Source organism: Pleurodeles waltl, chromosome 3_1 (assembly GCF_031143425.1).
Source record: "Pleurodeles waltl isolate 20211129_DDA chromosome 3_1, aPleWal1.hap1.20221129, whole genome shotgun sequence".
Taxonomy (NCBI): Eukaryota; Metazoa; Chordata; class Amphibia; order Caudata; family Salamandridae; genus Pleurodeles; species Pleurodeles waltl.
This window is the reverse complement of record NC_090440.1, coordinates 1,624,294,397-1,624,316,893: the sequence shown is the minus strand read 5'-3', so window position 1 is coordinate 1,624,316,893 and position 22,497 is coordinate 1,624,294,397. Positions and strand designations below refer to the sequence as shown.

Below are 22,497 nucleotides of genomic sequence, written 5' to 3'. Positions count from 1 at the left end.
CATAATCCCATCAGTAGGGGTTATCTTGAATTCTATGAAAATTCAAAAGTTGTCTACTATTGTGGATAACATGCTGACAAACTTTACAGGAGCCATACTCCTGATGGATACTGAACTTGCTGCAGAAAGAGCTATGACTCTTCAAAATAGGCTTGCTTTAGACATACTTTTAGCAAAGAGTGGAGGGGTCTGCAAAATGCTTAATGAGCGTCATTGTTGCTCATTTATTCCAGATAACAGTAAGAAAATTAGAAGTATGCTTACTAACCTTACTAGAGATAGTACAGATTGGAAGGATCTAAAAGAACTTGATGTTTGGGAGAAATTTGGGAAAGGAATTGCCCGAGTGGGAAGCTGGTTTACCAACATTTGGAATGGGGTACTTGCAAAAATTATGATGGGTCTATTAATTGTTTTGGTTTGTCTATTAGGATTATGGGGGGCATGTAAAATCAATGGCAAAGTAAAAAGAAATGGGACCAAAAGAACCAGAAGAAATGAAGAAAGTGAAAGAGAGAAAATGTTCAATGAGATATGGGAAAGCTCACATAAAGGGCAAGATGTTGAAATGCGTATTATGCGTAAGGTGAAAAATTAGATCACAGAAAGATTTGTGTGATGACGAGCGTCATCAGAGGAGGGACTGAGAGAGCATAGTTTAAATATTACCTATTTTAGATGTGAAATGCTTGTACTTAACAATACTGCATTAATAATATTATTCATTGAAACGTATTTTAAACGTGGAGAATTATTGTACGCATATACTAATGTCATCTATAAGAAATGATTGCTTATATTATAAATTAATCGACTATATTAACATTTACGAAGATTGCATTTTATCCATAAGCCTTAAGTTAGCGTGAGCTGAAGAATTAGCTGTGTAGCTCTCAAATTAAAGCATATTTTCTGTTTCTCCAGTGTGCTGACTTGCAAAAGGCCATGACCCAGCATGTATTCTTCCATTGTCTTTGTATCGAATTTAAGTTTTCTCCCATCCTCATGCTAGCTGCTTTAGTATAAGTCTTATACGTTTTGCAACAAATATTGAAACATCCAAGGACATTCAACCACGGAAAAGAGAACTTTTGACCCAAAGAATGTGCCAGAGAATGAAGTAACCCCGGATGTGCCACCTACGAAAAAAGTCAATTATGAAGACCAATCAAAATGTTATGAATTATTGTGAAATGACAAGTGCATTACTTAATGTATAATTTGATAGGTTACAGATAGTGGGGTGAAATGACTATCCAATAGAATTTTGGGGGAAGGTATTGCCAAAAGGGGATAAAAACCCATGACACACAAGACTCGAGAGAACTAGATAGGGAATGATATTGATTGCATCTAGAAACTCTGTCACTCTGTCTGATGACTTGAGACTTAATAAACCATCCTCACCCTTAGTCGCCCCATTACACTTTTCTTCCTTATGAGGGAAGTGTCACCTGCCCTTAGACTAGATAGACTGACGGCGATTCAACTGATGTCCTGAAGACGAAGACTGATCCTGTATGCTGACTCATTCCGAGGAGTGTAATTATGACAGTTGCTCTTGAAATTTGTCTATTTGCTTTTCCTTTCTAGGTACCAACTGCTGTATTTTTTATTAGAGACCTTAGTTAGATGGTTTCCAAATCGATGTTCTAAATTGTTTTTGCATGAAGTCCAACATGCTGATGCTAATTAGTGGTTAGGCTAGGGTTCACCTTGACTGACGCGACGAACGTGACTGACATTGTGCTATGCTGAACTGAGACATATATGCTGTTCTACATATTTGATTTGTGCATATATCATATATTAGTGGCTTAATGTTTGTCAACTTCACATTGTCAAAATCTTATCACAATTGCCATATCGTGACTATGCTCTTTTGCCTGTTGGTCTTGAGACTAATACATCTGCTATTAGATTGTAATCAATAGGGAATGAAATTCACAAAACTTCAATAAGGTGTGGTTATTCATGACTGAAAGGTCATGGTTGCGCCGACAGTTTTTAACCAATGTCTAAATTGAGATATATTGTGGTGATATATGTTGATGATATTATTGATATATTGCTTGACATATTGATCAGTTACCTCGTCTTACGGTGTCTCACCACTGGGTCAAAAGATTCATTGGCCTAAAATGAGTCCTAATGTGTATAAATTGACATAGAAGGACGCGTTAGCACAAGATATATGGTACACATGACTCGCGTCTCAGTTCAGTAATGGCATTGAAATCACAGCAGTGGGGGCAGGAATATTTCAAAGGCCATGTTTAAAAACTAGCAGTTTTAAAAAATCGCTCTCAATGCAGTGATATAATCCGAAGAATACCTCAGCATGTTAGAGAGATACACTTTTTTTTTAATTAGATTTTATTATATTTTTACATGGTGATTGTTGCATGGTGTACATGCCCAATTTTATAACCGTTCAGCTTGTGGTAGGACTCTCATGTTAAGCCAGACTCTTTAGTCGGCTCTGGTTTTCACTGATAATTTATTAGATCCCCACCTTTAGGTGTCACTCAACTTCACGCCACGTGGCATATATGTACCATAATACAAATAACTCACCTGTGCAGTGCCTTAAGGATGCTCGGAAGCATTTAAAAACGCAAAATGTTACCTTTCTTTATTTTCCCCTTTCTATTTTCCATTCTCACACTCCTAACTAGGTTCCCTCTCAACGCATCATTCCTTCTTAGTACTGGGTGTACTGATCAGGACAGTGACGGGGCATTGATGGCACCAGCTCAGCTCGGACGCTGCTGCTTCTGTCTGCCAGTGGCAAGGCAGGGCAGAGGTTCGCCTCTCCTTGCGAGGGCGGGCCTTCAGAGGAGCCTTCAGAGCTGTCCAATAGGGAAGAGCCCCGAAGAGAGCCGACGAGCCAGGGATACACGTTTTCCCTGGGATACCAAATATCCTCCGCGCGAGGTGAAAGGTGCTGCTGAAGTGAAGTTTCAGGAAGGTCGTGCAGTCCGCCAGCATCAGCGCCAGTAGCATCGATATGGCGGAGCCCAGCAGCGACTCCCCGCCGCCCTGCCTGCCGCCCCAGCCGCCGCCTTCGCCCCAGCCGCAGTCCCCGGCAGTGACAGCCGCTGCTGCCGGGTGGCCCATCTGCAGGGATGACTACGAGCTGCAAGAGATGATCGGTGAGTCCTGATGCACTAGGGGCGCTGCCACCTGCAGAGGCTTAGGGCCTACCGGCATCCACGAAGCCTGGAGGGTGAGGCATTGCGGATGCATGCGCAGGCTCAGGTGCGGGCGCTGTCAGAAGCAGATGGCTCCCCTTGGCTGCGGTCAGTTCCCTGCTTGATCAGCAAAGGACTGAGAACAACAAGCCCTGGTAGCACCGGAGGGGATAGCACGACCTGCGGCGGCCCCTCCCCGGAGCCCGTACATACCCCGTGAGGGAAGTGTTGACTTGTGCCTGGGGGCATCGCTGTGTTTATGGGCGCGGCCCCTACTCCTCTGCCGCTTGTCACTCAGCACTGCTGCTGCCTCTCGCGACTGTCACAATTGGGCTGCGGTTTGCTGGTCTTTTCCGTCTCTTTATTGGCTGTGTAGGGGCAGCTCAGGGGGATGCATCTCGGGCAGCAGCAGGGGCTGGTCTGACGCATCACTTTGAAGTCCTCTGGTGCTAGCCCAGGGGACCCACAGGTGTATTCTTCATTCCCCTATTGGGGGGCATCGTGGCTCTTCGTGGCCAAAGCACAATACTTCCGACTGAATGACGGTGGCAGTTTTGTGTACCCGGTTCCCAAAGAGTGCGTTTGAAGTTTTGATAGTCAGCAAATGTGCTGCATTAATCTAGAGAATCCCGTGTCTTTTTTTAAACTAACGGTTTATGTCTATATATATTAATGCTTAGAGCAACCCCCGACCTTTTAAGAGCTACACTTTCCAGTACAAGAGGGTTCAGAAAAAAGTGTACAATTGTTTTGAAGATGTATCCGCATCATTGTAAGTGGAAATCGCGTTCTCTGCCTCAACTAAAATAGTGTAGCTAAACAGGCAGATGTTTATAAATGTTCTGGATTACCCGTTTTGTGTTTTTCCCCAAATAAATTACACGCCGGATGCTGGTTTTCGCTAGGGATTATCAGGTGACACTTGTTTTGAGTAGCCGTGACAGATGTGATTTTTCCTTTCTGTTAGCTACTGTCATTGGTGTTTTTAGTGCTGTGTTTTGCTTATGCTTCCATTTCTTTTATGTGAGCGTGACATAAGCCAGATCCTCATCTTCGCTGCACTGCTGGAACCCAGAATACAGCGGTAGGCGGTTTTTACCACCGGGGTCATAATGATCCCCTTTGTCTCTATCTAGCTTGTCGTGGATAGGACTGTGCTGATCCTATGCTTGAAAACTTTGCTAGGTAAACAGACATTTGAGGTGAGCAAATCTAGAGTGTCGCTGGTATTGCACGGTGCTCCTTACTGGAGCTCCTCTACACCTAAACATGGGAACTAACCAGAGTTCTCTCTTCTTTTTTGCATAATTTATGCATCACTCTAACCCTGAAAGGGTTTTGTTTTGACTTATACTGGATGCTCCCTTGTGTCTGGACAAAGCTAAACCCCCCTGAAGAGCTCTAATGAGAGCAAAACATGTGTTAGGGGTTGCTTTTACTCATTCCAGGTTGGCTTGGATGGCATTTTACCAGTCTAAATCTGTAATACTGTGCCTAGAGTCGTAAATGGCTTTTGTCATTTTACAGCTCGGCAAGGATGACACTGTGTCAATCCTATGCTTAAAGACTTTGCTGTACAAATAGCAAAAGACTTTGGGGTTCATTATGACCCTGGCCGCCAAAAGACCATCACTGCGGCTACCAGCCGTCTGCCAAAATATGACCACATCCAGATTTCCGCCAGAAGGATGGTGGAAATCCGGCTGTGGCTATGCCGGCGGATGGCGGTAAAGTGGCGCTGTTGCCAGTAGCAGCGCCACACCAGTAGACGGCCACCAGCCGTATTATGAGAATGATACGGCCTGGCGGTGTTCTGCTGGTGGACCCGGCTCCTGGCAGCAGTGCCCCGTCCTGTCTCCTTCCAGAGGTCCCCCTGGATCCAGGTAAGTGGGTGCTCCGACAGGGAAAGGGGTGGGTGGTGTGTGTTTGTGTGTGCGTGGATCTGGGTGTATGTTGCATGTTGTATGTGTGTGCATGTTTGGGGGTGTGAGTGCGTGTGTTGAGTAATGTGAATGCATGTCTGCGTGTATGGATGTAAGTGTGTGGATGTGTGTGTGAATGGATGCATGCATGGATGAATGTGGGAATGGGTGTATATATGCATGTGTGAAGGGAGGGGCGTGTATGAAGGGAGAGTCTGGAGAGGAAGGGTTGGGGTGGGGGGGAACCACGAAAACCATGGCAGTAGGTGGGGTCATAATCCTGCCAGCGGGCAAGTGACGTCCGCCGGGCTGGAGATTGTTGTCTCCAGCCAAACAGCCATTACCGCTGTGGCGGTCAGTGTGGTACATTGGCTTTTTGGCTTTAGCCAAACCACCATTGTCATAATATGGAGGAAAGTACTGGCAGCCTGTTGGCAGTACTTTCCTCCATATTTCCGCCGACCGCCGGGGTCATAATTACCCCCTTTGTCTCTATCTGTAATGAGTCCTAGTTTGTTTTAATGGGAAACAGGAGTTAACTTAGCCTTTGGCATGCAGACTTGTGCCCCCGTCACCTAGTGACTTTAACCTTACTTAGCTTGTTCTGTTTTAGCGCATTTATTTAATTATATATTTTAAGATGGCTGCCTTGTTTTTAGTTACGCCTATGTTTTAGTTTCATGTTATCAGTGCCCCCGCGCTAAGGCGTCAATATCAACCGACAAAAATAAACAAACTGTAGGTTTTCACATTAGGTACTTTCCCTCTTCACGCCTTCAAGGGAATTGTTTATATAAATTACCGTCCCAAGCATGTCTTGTTAACTATTGTTTGGGAACAGACCTACGTCAGGGGTCTGAGCAGATCTGTATAAATGCACCTCACTTAGACAGATAGAGGGATTCCGACCAGTTGCCATCACTGCTATCGATGCCGCATGTCGTCTTGATGCTGACCCAGTCTTCGTGTCCCTACGGAGACTGAGCTAGAGACCTTATTCCAAGGTAACAAGAGTTGGGGGGTTCTTCTCATGGACATGTCATTGACATATTAGGTTTAACACACCTAGCTCTCTTTTAGGTTAGAGATGAAATATGTTGTTTATGTGAGAAAGGGGTAATCTCCGTTTAACCATGACACTCCCTGCGATGTCACACTCTTGAGTCCATGCATGAAGGCTGCCACAAATCACCTTTTACTGTTTGGGTTTTTGGTGAGGTGCTGCTTGTGAGCCGGGAGGGTTGGGATGACAGTTGCGTTTATTGTAGGATTGGCATAGTCCCCTACAAACATAAGTACTGCCAACCTTAAGCCAGCAGTCTTGCCTAGAGCAAGAGTCAAACTACAACATATCTACTTCGGCGTGGATAGCACTGTGCTGATCCTATGTTTAACAACTTTGCTAGATAAACAGACATTTGAGGTGAGCAAATCTAGAGTATCGCTGGTATTGCAGGGTGCTCCTTACTGGACCTGCTCTCCACCTAAACTTGGAAACTATCTCTCTCTTCTTTTTTGCATAGTTTATGCATCACTCTAACCCTGAAAGGGATTTGTTTTGATATATATATATACATATATATATATATATATATATATATAACTATATATATATATATATATATATATATATATATATATATATATATATATATATATGTACACACACACACACAAAGGTTAATGAGACATTGCAGGTAGGTACAAATGACAGTTATAACCAGTGCTTCCAGTTTTTTCCGGTTTTGTGATATTTATTCTTTTAACATTTATGTCTGTATGTATCCATATTTATTTTTTGGTCATCTTACTGGTATTTATCCATATTTATTTTGTGTTTTAAGAATAAATGGAGTTGTAAAATTGTACATTTCCTCATACACTCATACCTTGATGTCTGACGCGTTTTAGCAAAATAAGCAACCAAATATAACAACATTATACCCACAGGTAAATATTACCATTATAATCCATATGTAGGTCAACATATGCTTATATTTAAGGAATTCTCATTCTGTTTTTAACTCCCAGTGCTGTCAATCTGTGCTGCTGTTGGCCTGGAATTCATGGAAGACAGCATGGCGAGTCACTCACAAGAAACACAATTTTCAGTATTTTTCCACTTTTAAAAATCAATACAGACAGGAAACACATTCTTTCCTGTCTGTATTTATCTGTAAAAACTTGTAAAAACAGAAAACTAGGAAGCCTTAGTTATAAAATACAATTTTAAACAAACACAACCCTGAAGTTCAATTCACAAGGTATAGTTATGTCAAGTAATTATAACTCGTGCCCTAATATAACTATAGCTCGTACCCCCAACATGCACAGTGTTGCTATCAATAATGTCATTTCAGATGTTAAAATCATGTTATCAGTGATGTCATAGTACATTTCATGATGTAATATATGGGGTAATTAGCAGTGCATGGTGAGGGTACAAGTTATAGTTATCCTAAGGGACGAGTTACAGTTATTTAACTTAACTATAACAAGTGCATTTTGGTACTTTTGTTAGCTTAAAACACTATGTTATAACTTAAATTTTCACCCAACTATGACGACCCTTTATTCCTTAGATTTTCCAGTGAATTTCTAATTTTTTTAATGCAATGTAAAATATTATTACCATAACTATCTATAACGTCACTTTAACCTTTGTTTTAATTATTTGAATTTGTAGTTTTTTATAATGTAACACCAATCCGCCATGGGCGGCTGGCTGCAGGAGGTGGCCTGTTGCCAGGCCTTTCTTTTAACTTCCTGTAGTTGCGTCCAACCCACAGGCAGTCAACCCCACACCTTGGGCAGCCTTTGTCTGTGCACAGCGTGGGGTTGGCCCATGGCCTGGCCGCAGCCACCCACAAAGGAGCTCCGTACTCTAGCTGTAGAGCATAGAGCCCCAGCCGGGAGTGCTGTAAAAAACAAATGGTAAGCTCTTTTGTGGTCATGGGTTTAATGACCCAGGAGACTTGCTTTTAGTTTTTTTTTGTTTTAATGTTGCTGGAGCATCATCAAACTGTAAAACTGGGGCAGTATTCTTTTTTATGGGCAGAAATGCATGGAGGATCACACTCCCATCCCCTTTAATTTAAGCTCAGCCCAGAGAACGGAGTCCCCAGGAGCTCCCAGAGGTTCAGGGAGGGTGACCACATGCCCCCCTGCCCTGAATATGTAAAGACCCTCCCCCACACAATCCCTTCCCCACTCCAGGTTTTTTTTTTTAAACATGGGAGCCCATATATATTGTTTTAATTTCGTCGCAGATACATCATGAATTCATGGCAAAATTTAAAAAAGCGTTGTTGGGCCTGGGTGGGCCATCTGTAGCCTAATAAAAAACCTAAACAGCATTTGGGCCATATTTATACTTTCTGACGCAAACCAGCGCTGGCGCTGGTTTGCTTCCAAAAATATAACGCCGGCTAACGCCATTCCTATGCATCATGCGGGTGCCATATTTAAGGATTGACAACACCAAGGCGTTAAGAAACGGCGCACATCGGGGGGGCGGGGTGTTTTTTAATGCCCACCTCCTCCTGTGCGTCAAAATGACGCAGGAGTATAAATAAGGCGCACAGGCCTTAAAACCATTTTTTGGGCGGGAACGCCTACCTTGCATGTCATTAACGCAAGACAGTTTCCAGCACCCAAAAAATTATGCACACGGAGTATAAATATGCCCCTTGGTTTCTTCCTGCGTCAAAGACACACATATGTGCCCCAACATGAAGCCAAGCACTGTTTGTATTTTATTTGTAATCTAAGAAAAAAATCCAAACTGTGTGGGACTTCTTGCTGTGGAAGGACACTGTGCGTCTGTGCTCCAGAATGGAGCCAGATGCTGTTTAGATATTTTTGTAGGCAGAGAAAAATCCAAACAATGTCTTGCTCCTTGATAGGGTACATACACAGAAATTATTCATTCATAATGCTTCTTTCTGACAGAGAAGCATTGTACATTAATGTGCTCTGTGAAATTAAATCGGAAAGTTGGGATCCTAGTCCATCCTTTTCTAATCTGGCCTCCTGGTTCAATTTGTCTGTTGATGGTTTGAGGTGGGGAATTTGTTAGGAGCAGGCCTGCTCCATTTGTTTTGTGTCCCATATACAACATTCCACCAAAAGGGAAAAAGCATATTGAGCCTTTGATTATGACCAGGGAGGAGCTGGGATAAATAATGATTGCCATTAGCTCCTCATGAAGGCTCCCATTAGCTCTGTCCTTGGATGGCCCTGAGAGGGTCTAAGAAATCCCTTTGAGTCTTACCCAATATGTGTGTCTCAACCTGTTGCATTATTCACATACTAATAAGGTGCCCCAGTCAGGCAGTGACAAACTCCTTTCCTTCATCCCCAGCACCAGGAGAATATACTGCATAAAAAACGATTTTTTAGGAATGCATGACATACATCTATGACAAAAGGGCTCCTAGCTACACCTTTTTATGGCGTTTATGCATGAGGACAGGTAAGAGGTTAAACACACTTGGTTGGAGATGTTGCGCATGAAAAAACAGTATAGCAAAAACTTACATAGAGAGCCACTTTATTGTACATGGTGCATCAACATACTAGTCCTGGCCCTTTGATTTACCTTCGTTAAAATACTGTTGTCCAGAGATTTTAATTTGTGTTTTTGTATCATTATAGAAGTAATTTAGTTTGTGTAGACATTGCTAATCCGGGCCAATGTTTTTCTGGACAACATTTTGTAAAATGGCGGATGTATTGCAGTGATGATGTAATATTTTAGGAACTATGAGACCTATATACTTTATTTTTGTTTCAAAACATAGGTTTTTGGCAACCCTTCCACCATTTTCCAAAATGGCAGCTCTATAATGACGTGTTTCAGCCATCATATTGGTAATTCATGTAAATAATTGTTTTTGTTTCAGGTTTTCATTTGATTCAAATTCGTAAACATGAGTGAAACAGGTAGTAGCCGAGGATCTTTACCTCCTGACAGAGTGTTGCTAATTACAAAATCTGAGGACTCCTTAAATAAAGAAAAATGTGTCATATTCCAAACTAATGCTAATGAAAAGCTAACCTCAACTGGGGCTCGGCAGCAGAGAGTTTAAGATGCTGCAGAAATATGGCAAGAAGTTCACCCAAGATTGAAAACAATGGATGAAGAGGATCAAATATTTTATCAGTGTAACAAGTGCTACAAGTCTTATACAATGGAAAAAAGCCTGGGAATAAATAATCAAAAATAGCCGTTACCGTGAATCACAACAAGAATTTTCTGAGAAAGTGACGACAACCAAATTCAATGCCCATCCACTTAGAAGATTTTTGGCTACCTCTTGTCTACCTCCAACAACTGATCAAAAAGTAGAGGATCTTCAATGTGTTATCTGTGGTTTAGCCTGAACAAGGGCCAAAGCGATTGACAAAAGAAAAAGTACAGAGTATGTGAATCTCAAAGGGCATATATGTATTTATCTGCAGCTAGTTACTTCCAAAATGAAGTTTTCAGCCAAGTAGCTGATCTAAACAGCCAGGTGAATGTATTTGTAGTGGATTTGTATGCATGTGTGCATACATTCGAAAGTATGAATGTACAATGAGCTCCCGGCAGCAACGTAGCCACCAGCCTTCAGTTAAGTTTGCACTTTTTGAAAAAGCAAATTATGTTTTAAAGATACTCTTGAGTGCTGGCAGTGGGTTCACACTCAGTGAGATCAGAGAAATAACGGCCAACATTGATAAAATTGTATTGAATGATAATAGCAAAATTAAGATTATTCTGGTAAGAATGTACAATGACAGAATTAGTTTTTGTCAGTTTAACAAAAAGAATGAGCCACTTGTGGTTTTCTCCGCTAATTTGACTACTGAAGCTCTTGCTGCCAAAATAAGATCACTGGATGCAGTAAAATCAGCAGGAACCATTTTAAGAAACGTCCTGAAAGATTTAGATTTTGGACAGAATGACACATTTTGTCATGTCCCAGCAGTCCGCACATCATGGGAGTTAACATGAATGTCTGATATTGTCATAAAATTTTTTGCATCATTGTTTAATATCAGCAAAGCTAAAGTTGTTGAGTTCAGAACAGAAGTCAACAACATCAATGATGGCTTTGAAGACATAGGCATAGAAGAGGAAGGCAGTCCTATGAACCGACAGGCTTATGCTGTGCAAATGCACTATCTTTTCCAAATCATGTTTTATTAATTGCATCACAGCAAAAAGAAACTCTGCTACACATGATGACTGCCCACTCAATCTATGACAAGTGCAAAAGTAGAGAGCTAATCACTTCGATGAATAGGATTGGTGTATCAACAAGTTATAATGACATAGTATGGAGTAGGAATTTGTTAGCAGCTCCTACTGTAAAATCTTGTGAATCCAACAGCACACTACTTCCAAGTCACTTTACCAGAAAAAGATTTAACATTGCTGCTCTTGATAATTTTGATTTTGAAGACAGCTCTTTTTTGTCTAGAAAATCCAACACACATGATATGGCCATTGTGCTTTTGCAAGACTGTACCAATGAAGTAGCTACTGGTGGAAAACAAGCTGTGTCAGCTGAAGGCATAAACAAATGAAGCTTCAAACTTATAAACTAACTGACTTGACAAGGTGTGCAAAATCAATACAAGCTATCAACACGTCTCAGTCTACCAGAAAGTTTGAAAGTGGCTGAGGATATGAATCTTCTACCTGATGCTGCGGTCCACAAAGCTGAGTTAACTGAATAGATCATATTGCTTATTCAGTGCAGACTGAAAGATGAAGAAAAGTCAGTTCCTCCGTCGGCTGGAACTCATGCTCTTATCTCCCAGAATACCATCTCACTGAAGAAGTTTGGGTTTTTGCCAGTAATACCATCTCCAGTCACAAACTATGCAACAGTATACACAGCTCCAAAAATTTTCCAAAATGTGCATGCTCGGCTTGAAGACCAGCCTATCCTGCCAGTTGTCTATGATGAATGTGTTGTGGCTGACATTTTTATGAGCAATCCAGTAGAATTTGCTGATCTTTATCCAACGATCTGTGTTTTTCACATGACAAAAGTTGTGTTGTGGTGTGCAGGAAATTATCTCAGTGGGTGTGGCATAGATGATGCACTTATGAGGCTGAAAACTTTGGAAGCAAAACTGCCCATTCAGTATTCAGTGGAGCACATTATGTTTGTTCGCTCTAAGGTAGGCTCATTGTTGGAAATGGCCCTTTTTACAGGGTTATCCCCAAACTTTTTGCCTTCTTTCTCCTATTTTTTCAGGTCTGTTTTTGCTGGTTTATTGTCTCTGCGCACTTTACCACTGCTAATCAGTGCTAAAGTGCAAGTGCTGCCTATAGAAATTGTACTGTTGATTGGTTTATCCATGATTCGCATATTTGATTTATGGTTATATGTTGGAACCACGAGTGCTTCAAGCACCCATGGCTCAAAAGCGAGGTCAGAACAACGACCTCATTCTTATCACTAATGCCATTACCACGAATGCGTTTACAACGATGTTCCATTGTAAATGCATTCCTGGTAAAGGCATTAGTGATCAGCATGCACGGTTCCAGCATGCTCCCCCCCCCAAGCCCCCCACACCCAAAAATGACCACGAACCCCCATCCCCACAACTATCCAAACCCCCACCCCCAAAATTACCCCAACCCCAACACCCTCCCCTAAAACCTAACCACCCCAACCCCCAAACCCACCCCTTAAACCTAAACCCTACTCCCCCTCCCCCAAACCATAACCACCCCCAGTCCCCCACCCCACCCCAAAAACTAAAAATACCCTGAGCCCCCACCCCGCCCCTAAAACCTAAACCCCCCAACCCACCCCTTAAACCTTAAACCCTAATCACCCCCATCCCCCACCCCACCCCAAAAACTAATACTACCCCGAGTCCCCACCCCACCCCTAAAACCTAAACACCCCAACCCCCAACCCACCCCTTCAACCTAAACCCTGATCCCTCCTCCCCCAACCCTCATCACCCCCAGCACCCCTCCCCACCCCTGGAAAAAAATAGCCCCAGTCCCAGCCCAACATACCTCCTCCTTCACCGCGTTGACTTCGACTCCCTTCTTCTGTACCTTAACCACGCATGTACGTGGTTCAGACATGCGTGGTTAAGGTACGAAAACCAGGAAGTCGTGGAAAACGAAAGCGTTGTTTCGCTTTTGTTTTTCACGACTTCCTGGTTTCGGAGTCGCTGTTCCGGGTGTTTCCCTTGATTTACTGGTAAGTCCCTAGTAAAGTGCACTAGAGGTGCCCAGGACCTGTAAACCAAATGCTACTAGTGGGCCTGCCGCACTGGTTGTGTCACCCACATTAATAGCCCTGTAATCATGGCTCAGACCTGACACTGCAGTGTTTGTGTGTGCAGTTTTAAACTGCCAATTCAACTTGGCAAGTGTACCCAGTTGCCAGGCGTAAACCTTTCCTTTTACTACTTGTCAGGCAACCCTAAGGTAGGCCCTATGTAGCGCCAGGGGCAGGGTGCAGTGTATGTTTAAGGTAGGACATATACTAGTGTGTTTTATATGTCCTAACAGTGAAATACTGCCAAATTCGCTTTTCACTGTGTAAGGCCTATCCCTCTCATAGGTTAACCTGGGGGCTGCCTTTAAATATCCTTAAAGCACAGATTCCCTTTGAGAGCAGATACAATTCCGTAGTTTAGGGTCTCTGAGCTCACAATTTAAAAATACATCTTTTAGTGAAGTTGGTTTTTAAATTGTCTGTTTGAAAATGCCACTTTTAGAAAGTAGGCATTTTCTTGCTTATCCCATTCTGTGACTCTGTCTGTTTGTGGATTGTCTGTCTGGGTCATTTTGACAGTTGGGCTGTTTTGCACCTCTCTAGACAGTGACACAAAAGGGGGCGGGTGTAGCCTGCATATCCTGATGAGCCATCTGAGCCAGAGAGGAGGGAGGAGTGGTCGTTCACACCTAAAAGGACTGTGCCTGCCCTTACACAATGCAGTCTCCTACCCCCTGGTGTGCGTCTGGGACCTGGCCTGGACAAGGAAGGATCTTGCAAACACTTGAGACTTTGCTTTGAAGTTTGCCAACTTCAAAGGCAGAACTGGGTATAAGAAGAAGACCCAAAACCTCAGACTTTTAGAATCTTTCTGGAATCGAGAGGAACCTCTGCCCAGGAGAAGAGCTGAAGGAGGAGTATTGTCCCTTTGCTGTGCTGCTTTGCTGGATTGGCCTGCAGTTGCTGCTTCTGCCTGAAAAGAGTGCAGAGGGTGAACTTTGCTGTGTGTTCTGTTTGTGAAAATTCTCTAAGGGCTTAGAGTAGAGCTTGCCTCCTGTTGGACGACACCGCTCCTGCTGACACCGGCGCCGCTGCCTGCACCGTGGCCTCTGGACACCACTTGTGAGGTACACGAAGCACCGTCCTGTCCCGCACTGCAGCCCCGGTCCACCAGCGCCAGCACCATCGACTCCTTTGTTGTCACCAGGCATCCTGCTTGCACCGTAGCCTGTGGACACCACTCGTGAGGGTCACGAAGCACTGTCCTGTCCTGTCCTGTCCTGCATCGCTGGCTTGGGCCCACCGATGACAGCGCTTCAGCAACTACTACGCCGCTGCCTGTACCGTGACCTGTGGACACTGCATGTCGCACTGCCCCACCCTGCTTCACACTGCAGGACTGGTCCCACGATGCCTCTGGAAGCCGTCACCGAGCCGCTGTCTGCACCATGACCTGTGGGCAGCACGCGTCTCATCGTCCCGCTTCGCACCGCAGCCCCGACGCCATCCACGCCGGCGCACCTGACTTCATCAGCCTGGAGTTCGATCCGCAACGATTGTGACCTCAAGGGCCCGATGACTCCTGTGCCGACTCCGGAACCAACACCGCGACGTCAGTGACGCCGCTCACCTGAGCTCACCGCGAGGATCACGACGCCCTGCTAATCCAAGGTATTCTTTGTGGGTCTCTCCGACACCGTAGCTGGCCCGCAACGCTGCGGCTGGCCTGAACTGTTGGTTTTGTTGATCACGATGATGTGATAGCCCCAGGTGGAGCTATCAATTTCAAGGAACTGTATTTTTGAGTAAATCTTGCAGAATTCATATTTTTATTTCTATATGTTGGATTTTTATCGTATTTGGTCTAGTTTTATAAAGATAAATATTGGCTATTTTTCTAAAACTGGTGTGGTGTCCGTTTGTAGTGTTTTCACTTATTACTGTGTGTTATGTGCAAATGCTTTACACATTGCTACTGAAATAAGCCGGACTGCTTGTGCCAAGCTACTAAAGGGATGAGCAGGGGTTATCTGAGCGGGTTTCTCCTTTATCCTGACTGGAGTGAGGGGCCCTACTTGGATAGGTTGCAAACTGACTGCCAACTACAGACCCCATTTCTAATACTCATTATATCTGAGGCTATAGAAACGTTGTGTTGGAATGATTTCTGGAACAAAAATGACAGATTAGGTTTTGAATATCTTATCTCAGAAGTGAAAAGGGCAGAGTGCACTTAATTCAAAAGACATAAAGCTAAGCCAGGCAATGTTCAATGCACTCTGTTCAAAATTAGAAAACTTGCAAACTAAGTTTGTGGAGTTTGTCAACAAATGTGATGAAAAATCAGAACGTTGCCAGTACTAGGGAAATGTTTTATACACAATAGCTCTAGTGAAAAACTTGGTACATGCTGATCCAGAAAGTGATTGGGAGCTGAATGTGAAGACTGCTTAGTCACTGATTACTGTGTTTTGCAAGTATGATTGCATAAACTACCTGAGATATAGGTACTAGTATTTGGAAAGACTGAAGAAGCTAGAGGTGGAAAAACCACACTACTACAGAAAACTCATCCAAAGACATGTTGTGGTGCAAGACAGAGGGGGAAAATTCAATGCTGTGACTCCATATATGACACTGGAACAGATGATCCAGTGATCACAGAAAAGCTCCAAGGAATTGTTGGTCAGACACGTAAAAGTGAATATGTTGCTCAATGGTAGCTGATCTCCCATGAGGTCCTTTCTATTTGCAATGTTTTTAGAGAGATGGCAAATTAAAAATTAATGGACCATCATGGAACTGTTCCTCACCATGAACTTGTGGGAAAAAGAGGGTAACTTTTTGATAAAAAGTTGACAGACTTCATTTCATTCAGCAGCAAGGAAACCCTTTTGAAATTACTTAGCCTGTGCGACTACACAACTTCGTGACTAAACAATATGTGGATTACGACATGTTTACTAGATGTCCTGAAACATGATCAAAACTTTACGCAGAACTGAAGCAGGAGAGATTTGTATTGAAAGAGAAAAAGCTGTTTGACATATTCACTAAAGCTAAACTTCCACACTTTAACTGCCATAGTAGGTTTCATCCAACCAACCAAAGGTTACAAAAATACAACTTTCGCAAGCACATGGAGAGATGGATGTTGCAAAAGAAAGGGGTGAATTCAACAGGGACATTCTGTTGCATGATCTTCTTCTAACAAAGTCATTGTTTGATGGAGATGCTGCATCCAAACTAGCGAAGCACAAACTTGTACAAGAGCTAAAAAAAAACTTGCACCTGAGGAATTTCAATTTGAAAAGGCGTCCTCATTCCAAACTGCTGTTTTTGTGGAATATATGTCACATTTTAAAATGGTCAAGATTTCATCTGTGCAAAACTTCGGTGAGGTCGTTCAGACGATTCTACAGATATCAAAGTTAGTGTGCACCTTGCAAGAATTGCAAGTTGTCTTTGACAGTTATCTTGAACTATCTATCAAAGTATGTGAGAGAATCAGATGGATGTCTACAAATGGAACAATTGACCTTGTCTGCCACAAAAATGTAATACCTATACCGGTGCAACATGATAAATTCTGGTCATCAACATTGAACAAGATGAACTTGGAGATGTTAACTCTCCAAAACATTGCTGATGCTTCAGTGAAAACTGAATTTCGAATTATTGCAAGTGGAATGGTTATCAAAGAGGAGTTTGTGCTACAGAGATATATTCAAAAGGTACAGGTCATATTGTTCAAGACCCTAATAGCAAATTGGAGGAAGCTGACCTTCGTGTTCTGTCAAATGTTGAGTGGGCTGTTCGAAATAGTTCCATTCGAGTCATTGTACTGTTAAATGGCACATATGTTATTATTAGGCTACTTAGGTTTGTTGAAATGTTTATAAGTCAAGGATTGTCAGAGTTTTGGATTCCTTAAGAAACAGGCTAGAAAATACACTTAATCGTGCTCCATATTCTGTACAAGAAACCTGACCCAGAAATGCCCAGTGTTCTTATCAAGGCAAATATTCTTATGGGTGAAGACACTATGAGCAGAATTAGAACAAAGGTTGGAACTTTAACTGCAGAACCTGTGAAGTTTCTAAAACGTTTTGCTGAGGCAGAAGAAGAATGTGACTTTAAAGACGTAGAAAAATACCTTGTGCATGTGTGGAAAATGAGATCTGACTGTCACACATTTTCCGATCTTCAGTACAGTGAGTTTAACAGATCAGTCAGGCTAATTGACCTTTCACCGATGTCATATTCTGTGCATGGACACATTAAAAGAGCATCCTGCCTGATCAGAAGACGTGTAAATGTTTTGGATCATGCATATGTAGAGAAAGATCCATGTCAATTTGGTTGTGAAGATATTGATGGGGTGCCAGGACCTACAACATTTCTAAAGCCTTTACTCACAGAATTTACATGTACTTGCAAAACCTGTGCTACAAAAAGATGTCCCTGTCAATATGCTGTTCTCAAATGTTCAACATTCTGCAAATGTACCACAAGCTATTGCTGAAACAATATAAAGTGAACTATGAAAATGTGTCTAAAACAGGAGTAATAAACTTTATTTTGTTCATATTCACATCATGAACATTGTTTGGTGTATACATAAAAGGATTAAAAACACTATTATTTGTTTTATTTCTATATATGTCTCTTCTTTCTTTATTACAGCTGCCATTTTGGAAAATGGCAGAAGGGTTGTTCTGAGGAGTTATTTTCTGTCTCTATAACCCCTTCGCTGCCGGGCCTTTTCCCCCTCCTGTGCCGAGCCTTTTTTTGGCTATTTGGGGCCGTTTGCGCTTAGGCCCTCATAACTTTTTGTTCACATAAGCTACCCAAGCCAAATTTGCATCCTTTTTTCCAACATCCTAGGGATTCTAGAGGTACCCAGACTTTGTGGGTTCCCCTGAAGGAGACCAAGAAATTAGCCAAAATACAGTGACAATTGTTTTTTTTTTCCAAACAAATGGGAAAAAAGGGCTGCAGAAGGCAGCTCGTGGTTTTTCCCCTGAATATGGCACCAACAAAGGGTTTGTTGAGGCAAGATCACCATCTTCCCAGCTTTCAGGAACAGGCAGACTTGAAATGGAAAACCCAATTTTTCAATAACATTTTGACATTTTACTGGGACATACCCCATTTTTACTATTTTTTGTGCTTTCAGCCTCCTTCCAGTTAGTGACCAAAAACGGTGAGAAACCAATGCTGGATCCCAGAAAGCTAAACATTTCTGAAAAGTAAACAAAATTCTGAATTCAGCACGGGGTCATTTGTGTAGATCCTACAAGTGTTTCCTACAGAAAATAGCAGCTGAAATAAAAAAATATTGAAATTGAGGTGACAAAAACAGCCATTTTTCTCCACGTTTTACTCTGTAACTTTTTCCTGCGATGTCAGATTTTTTAAAGCAATATGCCGTTACGTCTGCTGGACTCTTCTGGTTGCGGGGATATATAGGGCTTGTAGGTTCATCAAGAACTCTAGGTACCCAGAGCCAATAAATGAGCTGCACCTTGCAATGGGTTTTTATTCTATACCGGGTATACAGCAATTCATTTGCTGAAATATAAAAAGTGAAAAATAGGTATCAAGAAAACCTTTGTATTTCCACAATGGCCACAAGATAAGGTGTGGAGAAGCAGTGGTTATTTGTACATCTCTGAATTCCGGGGTGCCCATACTAGCATGTGAATTACAGGGCATTTCTCAAATAGACGTCTTTTTTACACACTGCCTTACATTTGGAAGGAAACAATTTAGAGAAAGACAAGGGGCAATAACACTTGTTTTGCTATTCTGTGTTCCCCCAAGTCTCCCGATAAAAATGTTACCTAACTTGTGTGGGTAGGCCTAGCGCCCACGAAAGGAAATGGCTCAAAACACAACATGGACACATAACATTTTTTCACAGAAAACAGAGGTGTTTTTTGCAAAGTGCCTACCTGTGGATTTTGGCCTCTAGCTCTGCCGGCACCTAGGGAAACCTAGCAAACCAGCAAATTTTTGAAAACTAGACACCTAGGGGAATCCAAGATGGGGTGACATGTGGGGATCTGACCAGGTTCTGTTACCCAGAATCCTTTGCAAACCTCAAAATTTGACCAAAAAAACACTTTTTCCTCTCATTTCGGTGACAGAAAGTTCTGGAATCTGAGAGGAGCCACAAATTTCCTTCCACCCAGCGTTCCCCCAAGTCTCCCGATAAAAATGGTACCTCACTTGTGTGGATAGGCCTAGCCCCACGAAAGGAAATGGCCCAAAACACAACGTGGACACATCACATTTTTTCACAGAAAACAGAGGTGTTTTTTACAAAGTGCCTACCTGTGGATTTTGGCCTCTAGCTCAGCCGGCACATACGGAAACCTAGTAAACTAGCGCATTTTTGAAAACTAGACACCTAGGGCAATCCAAGATGGGGTGACTTGTGGGGCTCTGACCAGGTTCTGTTACCCAGAATCCTTTGCAAACCTCTAAATTTGACCCAAAAAACACTTTTTCCTCTAATTTCGGTGACAGAAAGTTCTGGAATCTGAGAGGAGCCACAAATTTCCTTCCACCCAGCGTTCCCCCAAGTCTCCCGATAAAAATGTTATCTCACTTGTGTGGGTAGGCCTAGCGCCACGAAAGGAAATGGCCCAAAACACAACGTGGGCACATCACATTTTTTCACAGAAAACAGAGGTGTTTTTTACAAAGTGCCTACCTGTGGATTTTGGCCTCTAGCTCAGCCGGCACCTAGGGCAACCTAGTAAACCAGCGCATTTTTGAAAACTAGACACCTAGGGGAATCCAAGATGAGGTGACTTGTGGGGCTCTGACCAGGTTCTGTTACCCAGAATCCTTTGCAAACCTCACAATTTGGCCCAAAAAACACTTTTTCCTCTCATTTCGGTGACAGAAAGTTCTGGAAACTGAGAGGAGCCACAAATTTCCTTCCACCCAGCGTCCCCCCAAGTCACCCGATAAAAATGGTACCTCATTTCTGTGTGTAGGCCTAGCGCCCACGAAAGGAAATGGCCCAAAACACAACTTGGACACATCACTGTTTTCACAGAAAACAGAGGTGTTTTTTGCAAAGTGCCTACCTGTGGATTTTGGCCTGTAGCTTAGCCGGCCCCAGGGGGGGCAGAAATGGCCTAAAATAAATTTTCGGCCTATTGTTATTAGGCCGATCTGCCCCCGGGGGAGGCAGAAACCTGCGGGCGCCAGGGAAAATTATTATTATTATTTTGTTTTGTTTGTTTTTTTAGAGATGGGGAGCGACCCATTAGGCAAGGGTCGCTCCCCTGGGGGGCAAAATGTATTTAGACCATGTCTGACCCCCTTGGGGGCAGATCGGCCTAATTAAAATAGGCTGATGGCCTTTAAAAAAAAAATGCCCCCCTCCCCGGGAGCGACCCTTGCCCAAGGGGTCGCTCCCCTTGCGTGAAATTCGCAAAAAAACTCCCTGGTGTCTAGTGGTTTCTGTCCCCCTTGGGGGCAGATTGGCCTCATAAAAATAGGCCAATCTACCCCAAGGGGGGCAGAAATGGCCTAAAATTAATTTGCCCCCTAGGGGAGCGACCCTTGCCTAAGGGATCGCTCCCCACCTCAAAAATATAAAAAAAAAAAAAGAAAAAAGAAAATTGCTCCCTGGTGCATAGAGGTTTGGGGCAGATCGGCCTAATTATAGGCCAATCTGCCCCCGGGGGGGGGGGCAGAAAAAGGCCATTAAAAAAAATGCCCCCCCTTGGAGCGACCTCTCATGCCAATTACATTTACAAAATTAAATCCCTGCTTTGCATTCCGGCTTTTGAAATGCAGAGAGAGACTTCAAAGGGAAGGAAGTTCCTTTACTTCCCTTTGAAGCCTCTCTTGCCTCCTCCACGTGATCGGAAGAGAAATGCAAAGGAAGCTGAGCTTCCAGCGCGATGGAGGAGGCCCTCTGTGATAATCAGCGCACGATCGCGTGCTGACGTCACGGGGGGGTGGTGGGGTCGGGGTGGAAAGTCTTCCCCTTCCATCCCTGCCTTTGGGGGGTGGGGGGAACCCCACAGAGGGAGTGCTAGCGCTCCCTGTGGGCTCTGTGCCCAGGACGTAATGCTTACGTCCTGGGCACACGAGCACTGTGCCTCAGGACGTAACCATTATGTCCTGGGCACAGAAGGGGATAAGACTACTTGACCCTGAAAACACATGTTTTGACCTTATAGTGAAGTATATATGTTTCATGGTTCCTGAAATATTACATCATCACTGCAACACATCCACCATTTTAAAAAATGCCATTCAGAAAAATTCAACCCGAATCAATAATGTCTACCCAAGCTAAATGACCTCTCTTATGACCAAAAAACACAAATCAAAAATAAAAAACCTTTGGGCAACAATTTTTTATGGAGGTATATCAGGGTTGGAATCATACATAGTTAATTGATATTTTCTTCTTGTATATTAAACACATAGCCCGCTTTTTTAGATCGAGCGTGCAAGCGCTTTGACCTGTTGTAATAATTGTGGGCTTTTAGCCACCCCCACCTCACGCCCATCATATTACTCGTTCATGGGCTTGCCTTTCAAAAATCCCTTGATGTTATTGGTGATTGCCTTACGTTTGTCCCGCCTTGGGGAAGGTTCGTTACCACCTTGCAGACTGACCCTATTACTTGGATAATTGCACGATTGCTGATATACTTAAGTGTGGTTGAACTATTTTTTTCTTTTGTCTCTCCCCTTCATGCTCCATGGCAGCCATGGCCCTCACAGCGCTCACAGCTCCAACAGAGCACAAACTCCATCAGCTGTATTGGAGCGCTGGTCACATTGTTTACACTGTTACCTAATCAGAGCCGTTTCTTTTGGACCTTCCCTTCACGCTACATAGCTTTCCCAAAAACACTTATAATTGATAAATGCTTTACTAAAAAACTTAGAAATCCACAAGTCGGCTCTCCTGGCTCAGCGGGAGGACCGATATTACAATATTCACTGCACTCGGGAAACGTCACTGCATAATGCTTTGCAAGCATTCTTTAAAAAAAATATTTCTGCCTATAACTCAGCCTGTTTTGGTAATAGGACAATGGGACTACCACCAACACGTTCATCCTGACACACTCTTTCTGTTTAGATAATCTCTGG

The 22,497-nt window shown here is 43.1% G+C and overlaps 1 protein-coding gene across 1 annotated transcript in view; it reads left to right on the top strand.

Moving 5' to 3' along the window:
- Nucleotides 1-2,741: 2,741 nt before the first annotated feature.
- The window catches only part of STK39 (serine/threonine kinase 39), a 1,706,935-nt gene continuing 1,687,179 nt past the window's right edge, over nucleotides 2,742-22,497 (top strand). The window contains exon 1 of the mRNA XM_069225277.1: nucleotides 2,742-3,155. Within this exon, the coding sequence (XP_069081378.1) occupies nucleotides 3,011-3,155 (145 nt within the window). The 5' untranslated portion in view covers nucleotides 2,742-3,010. The remainder of the gene's footprint in view (nucleotides 3,156-22,497) is intronic.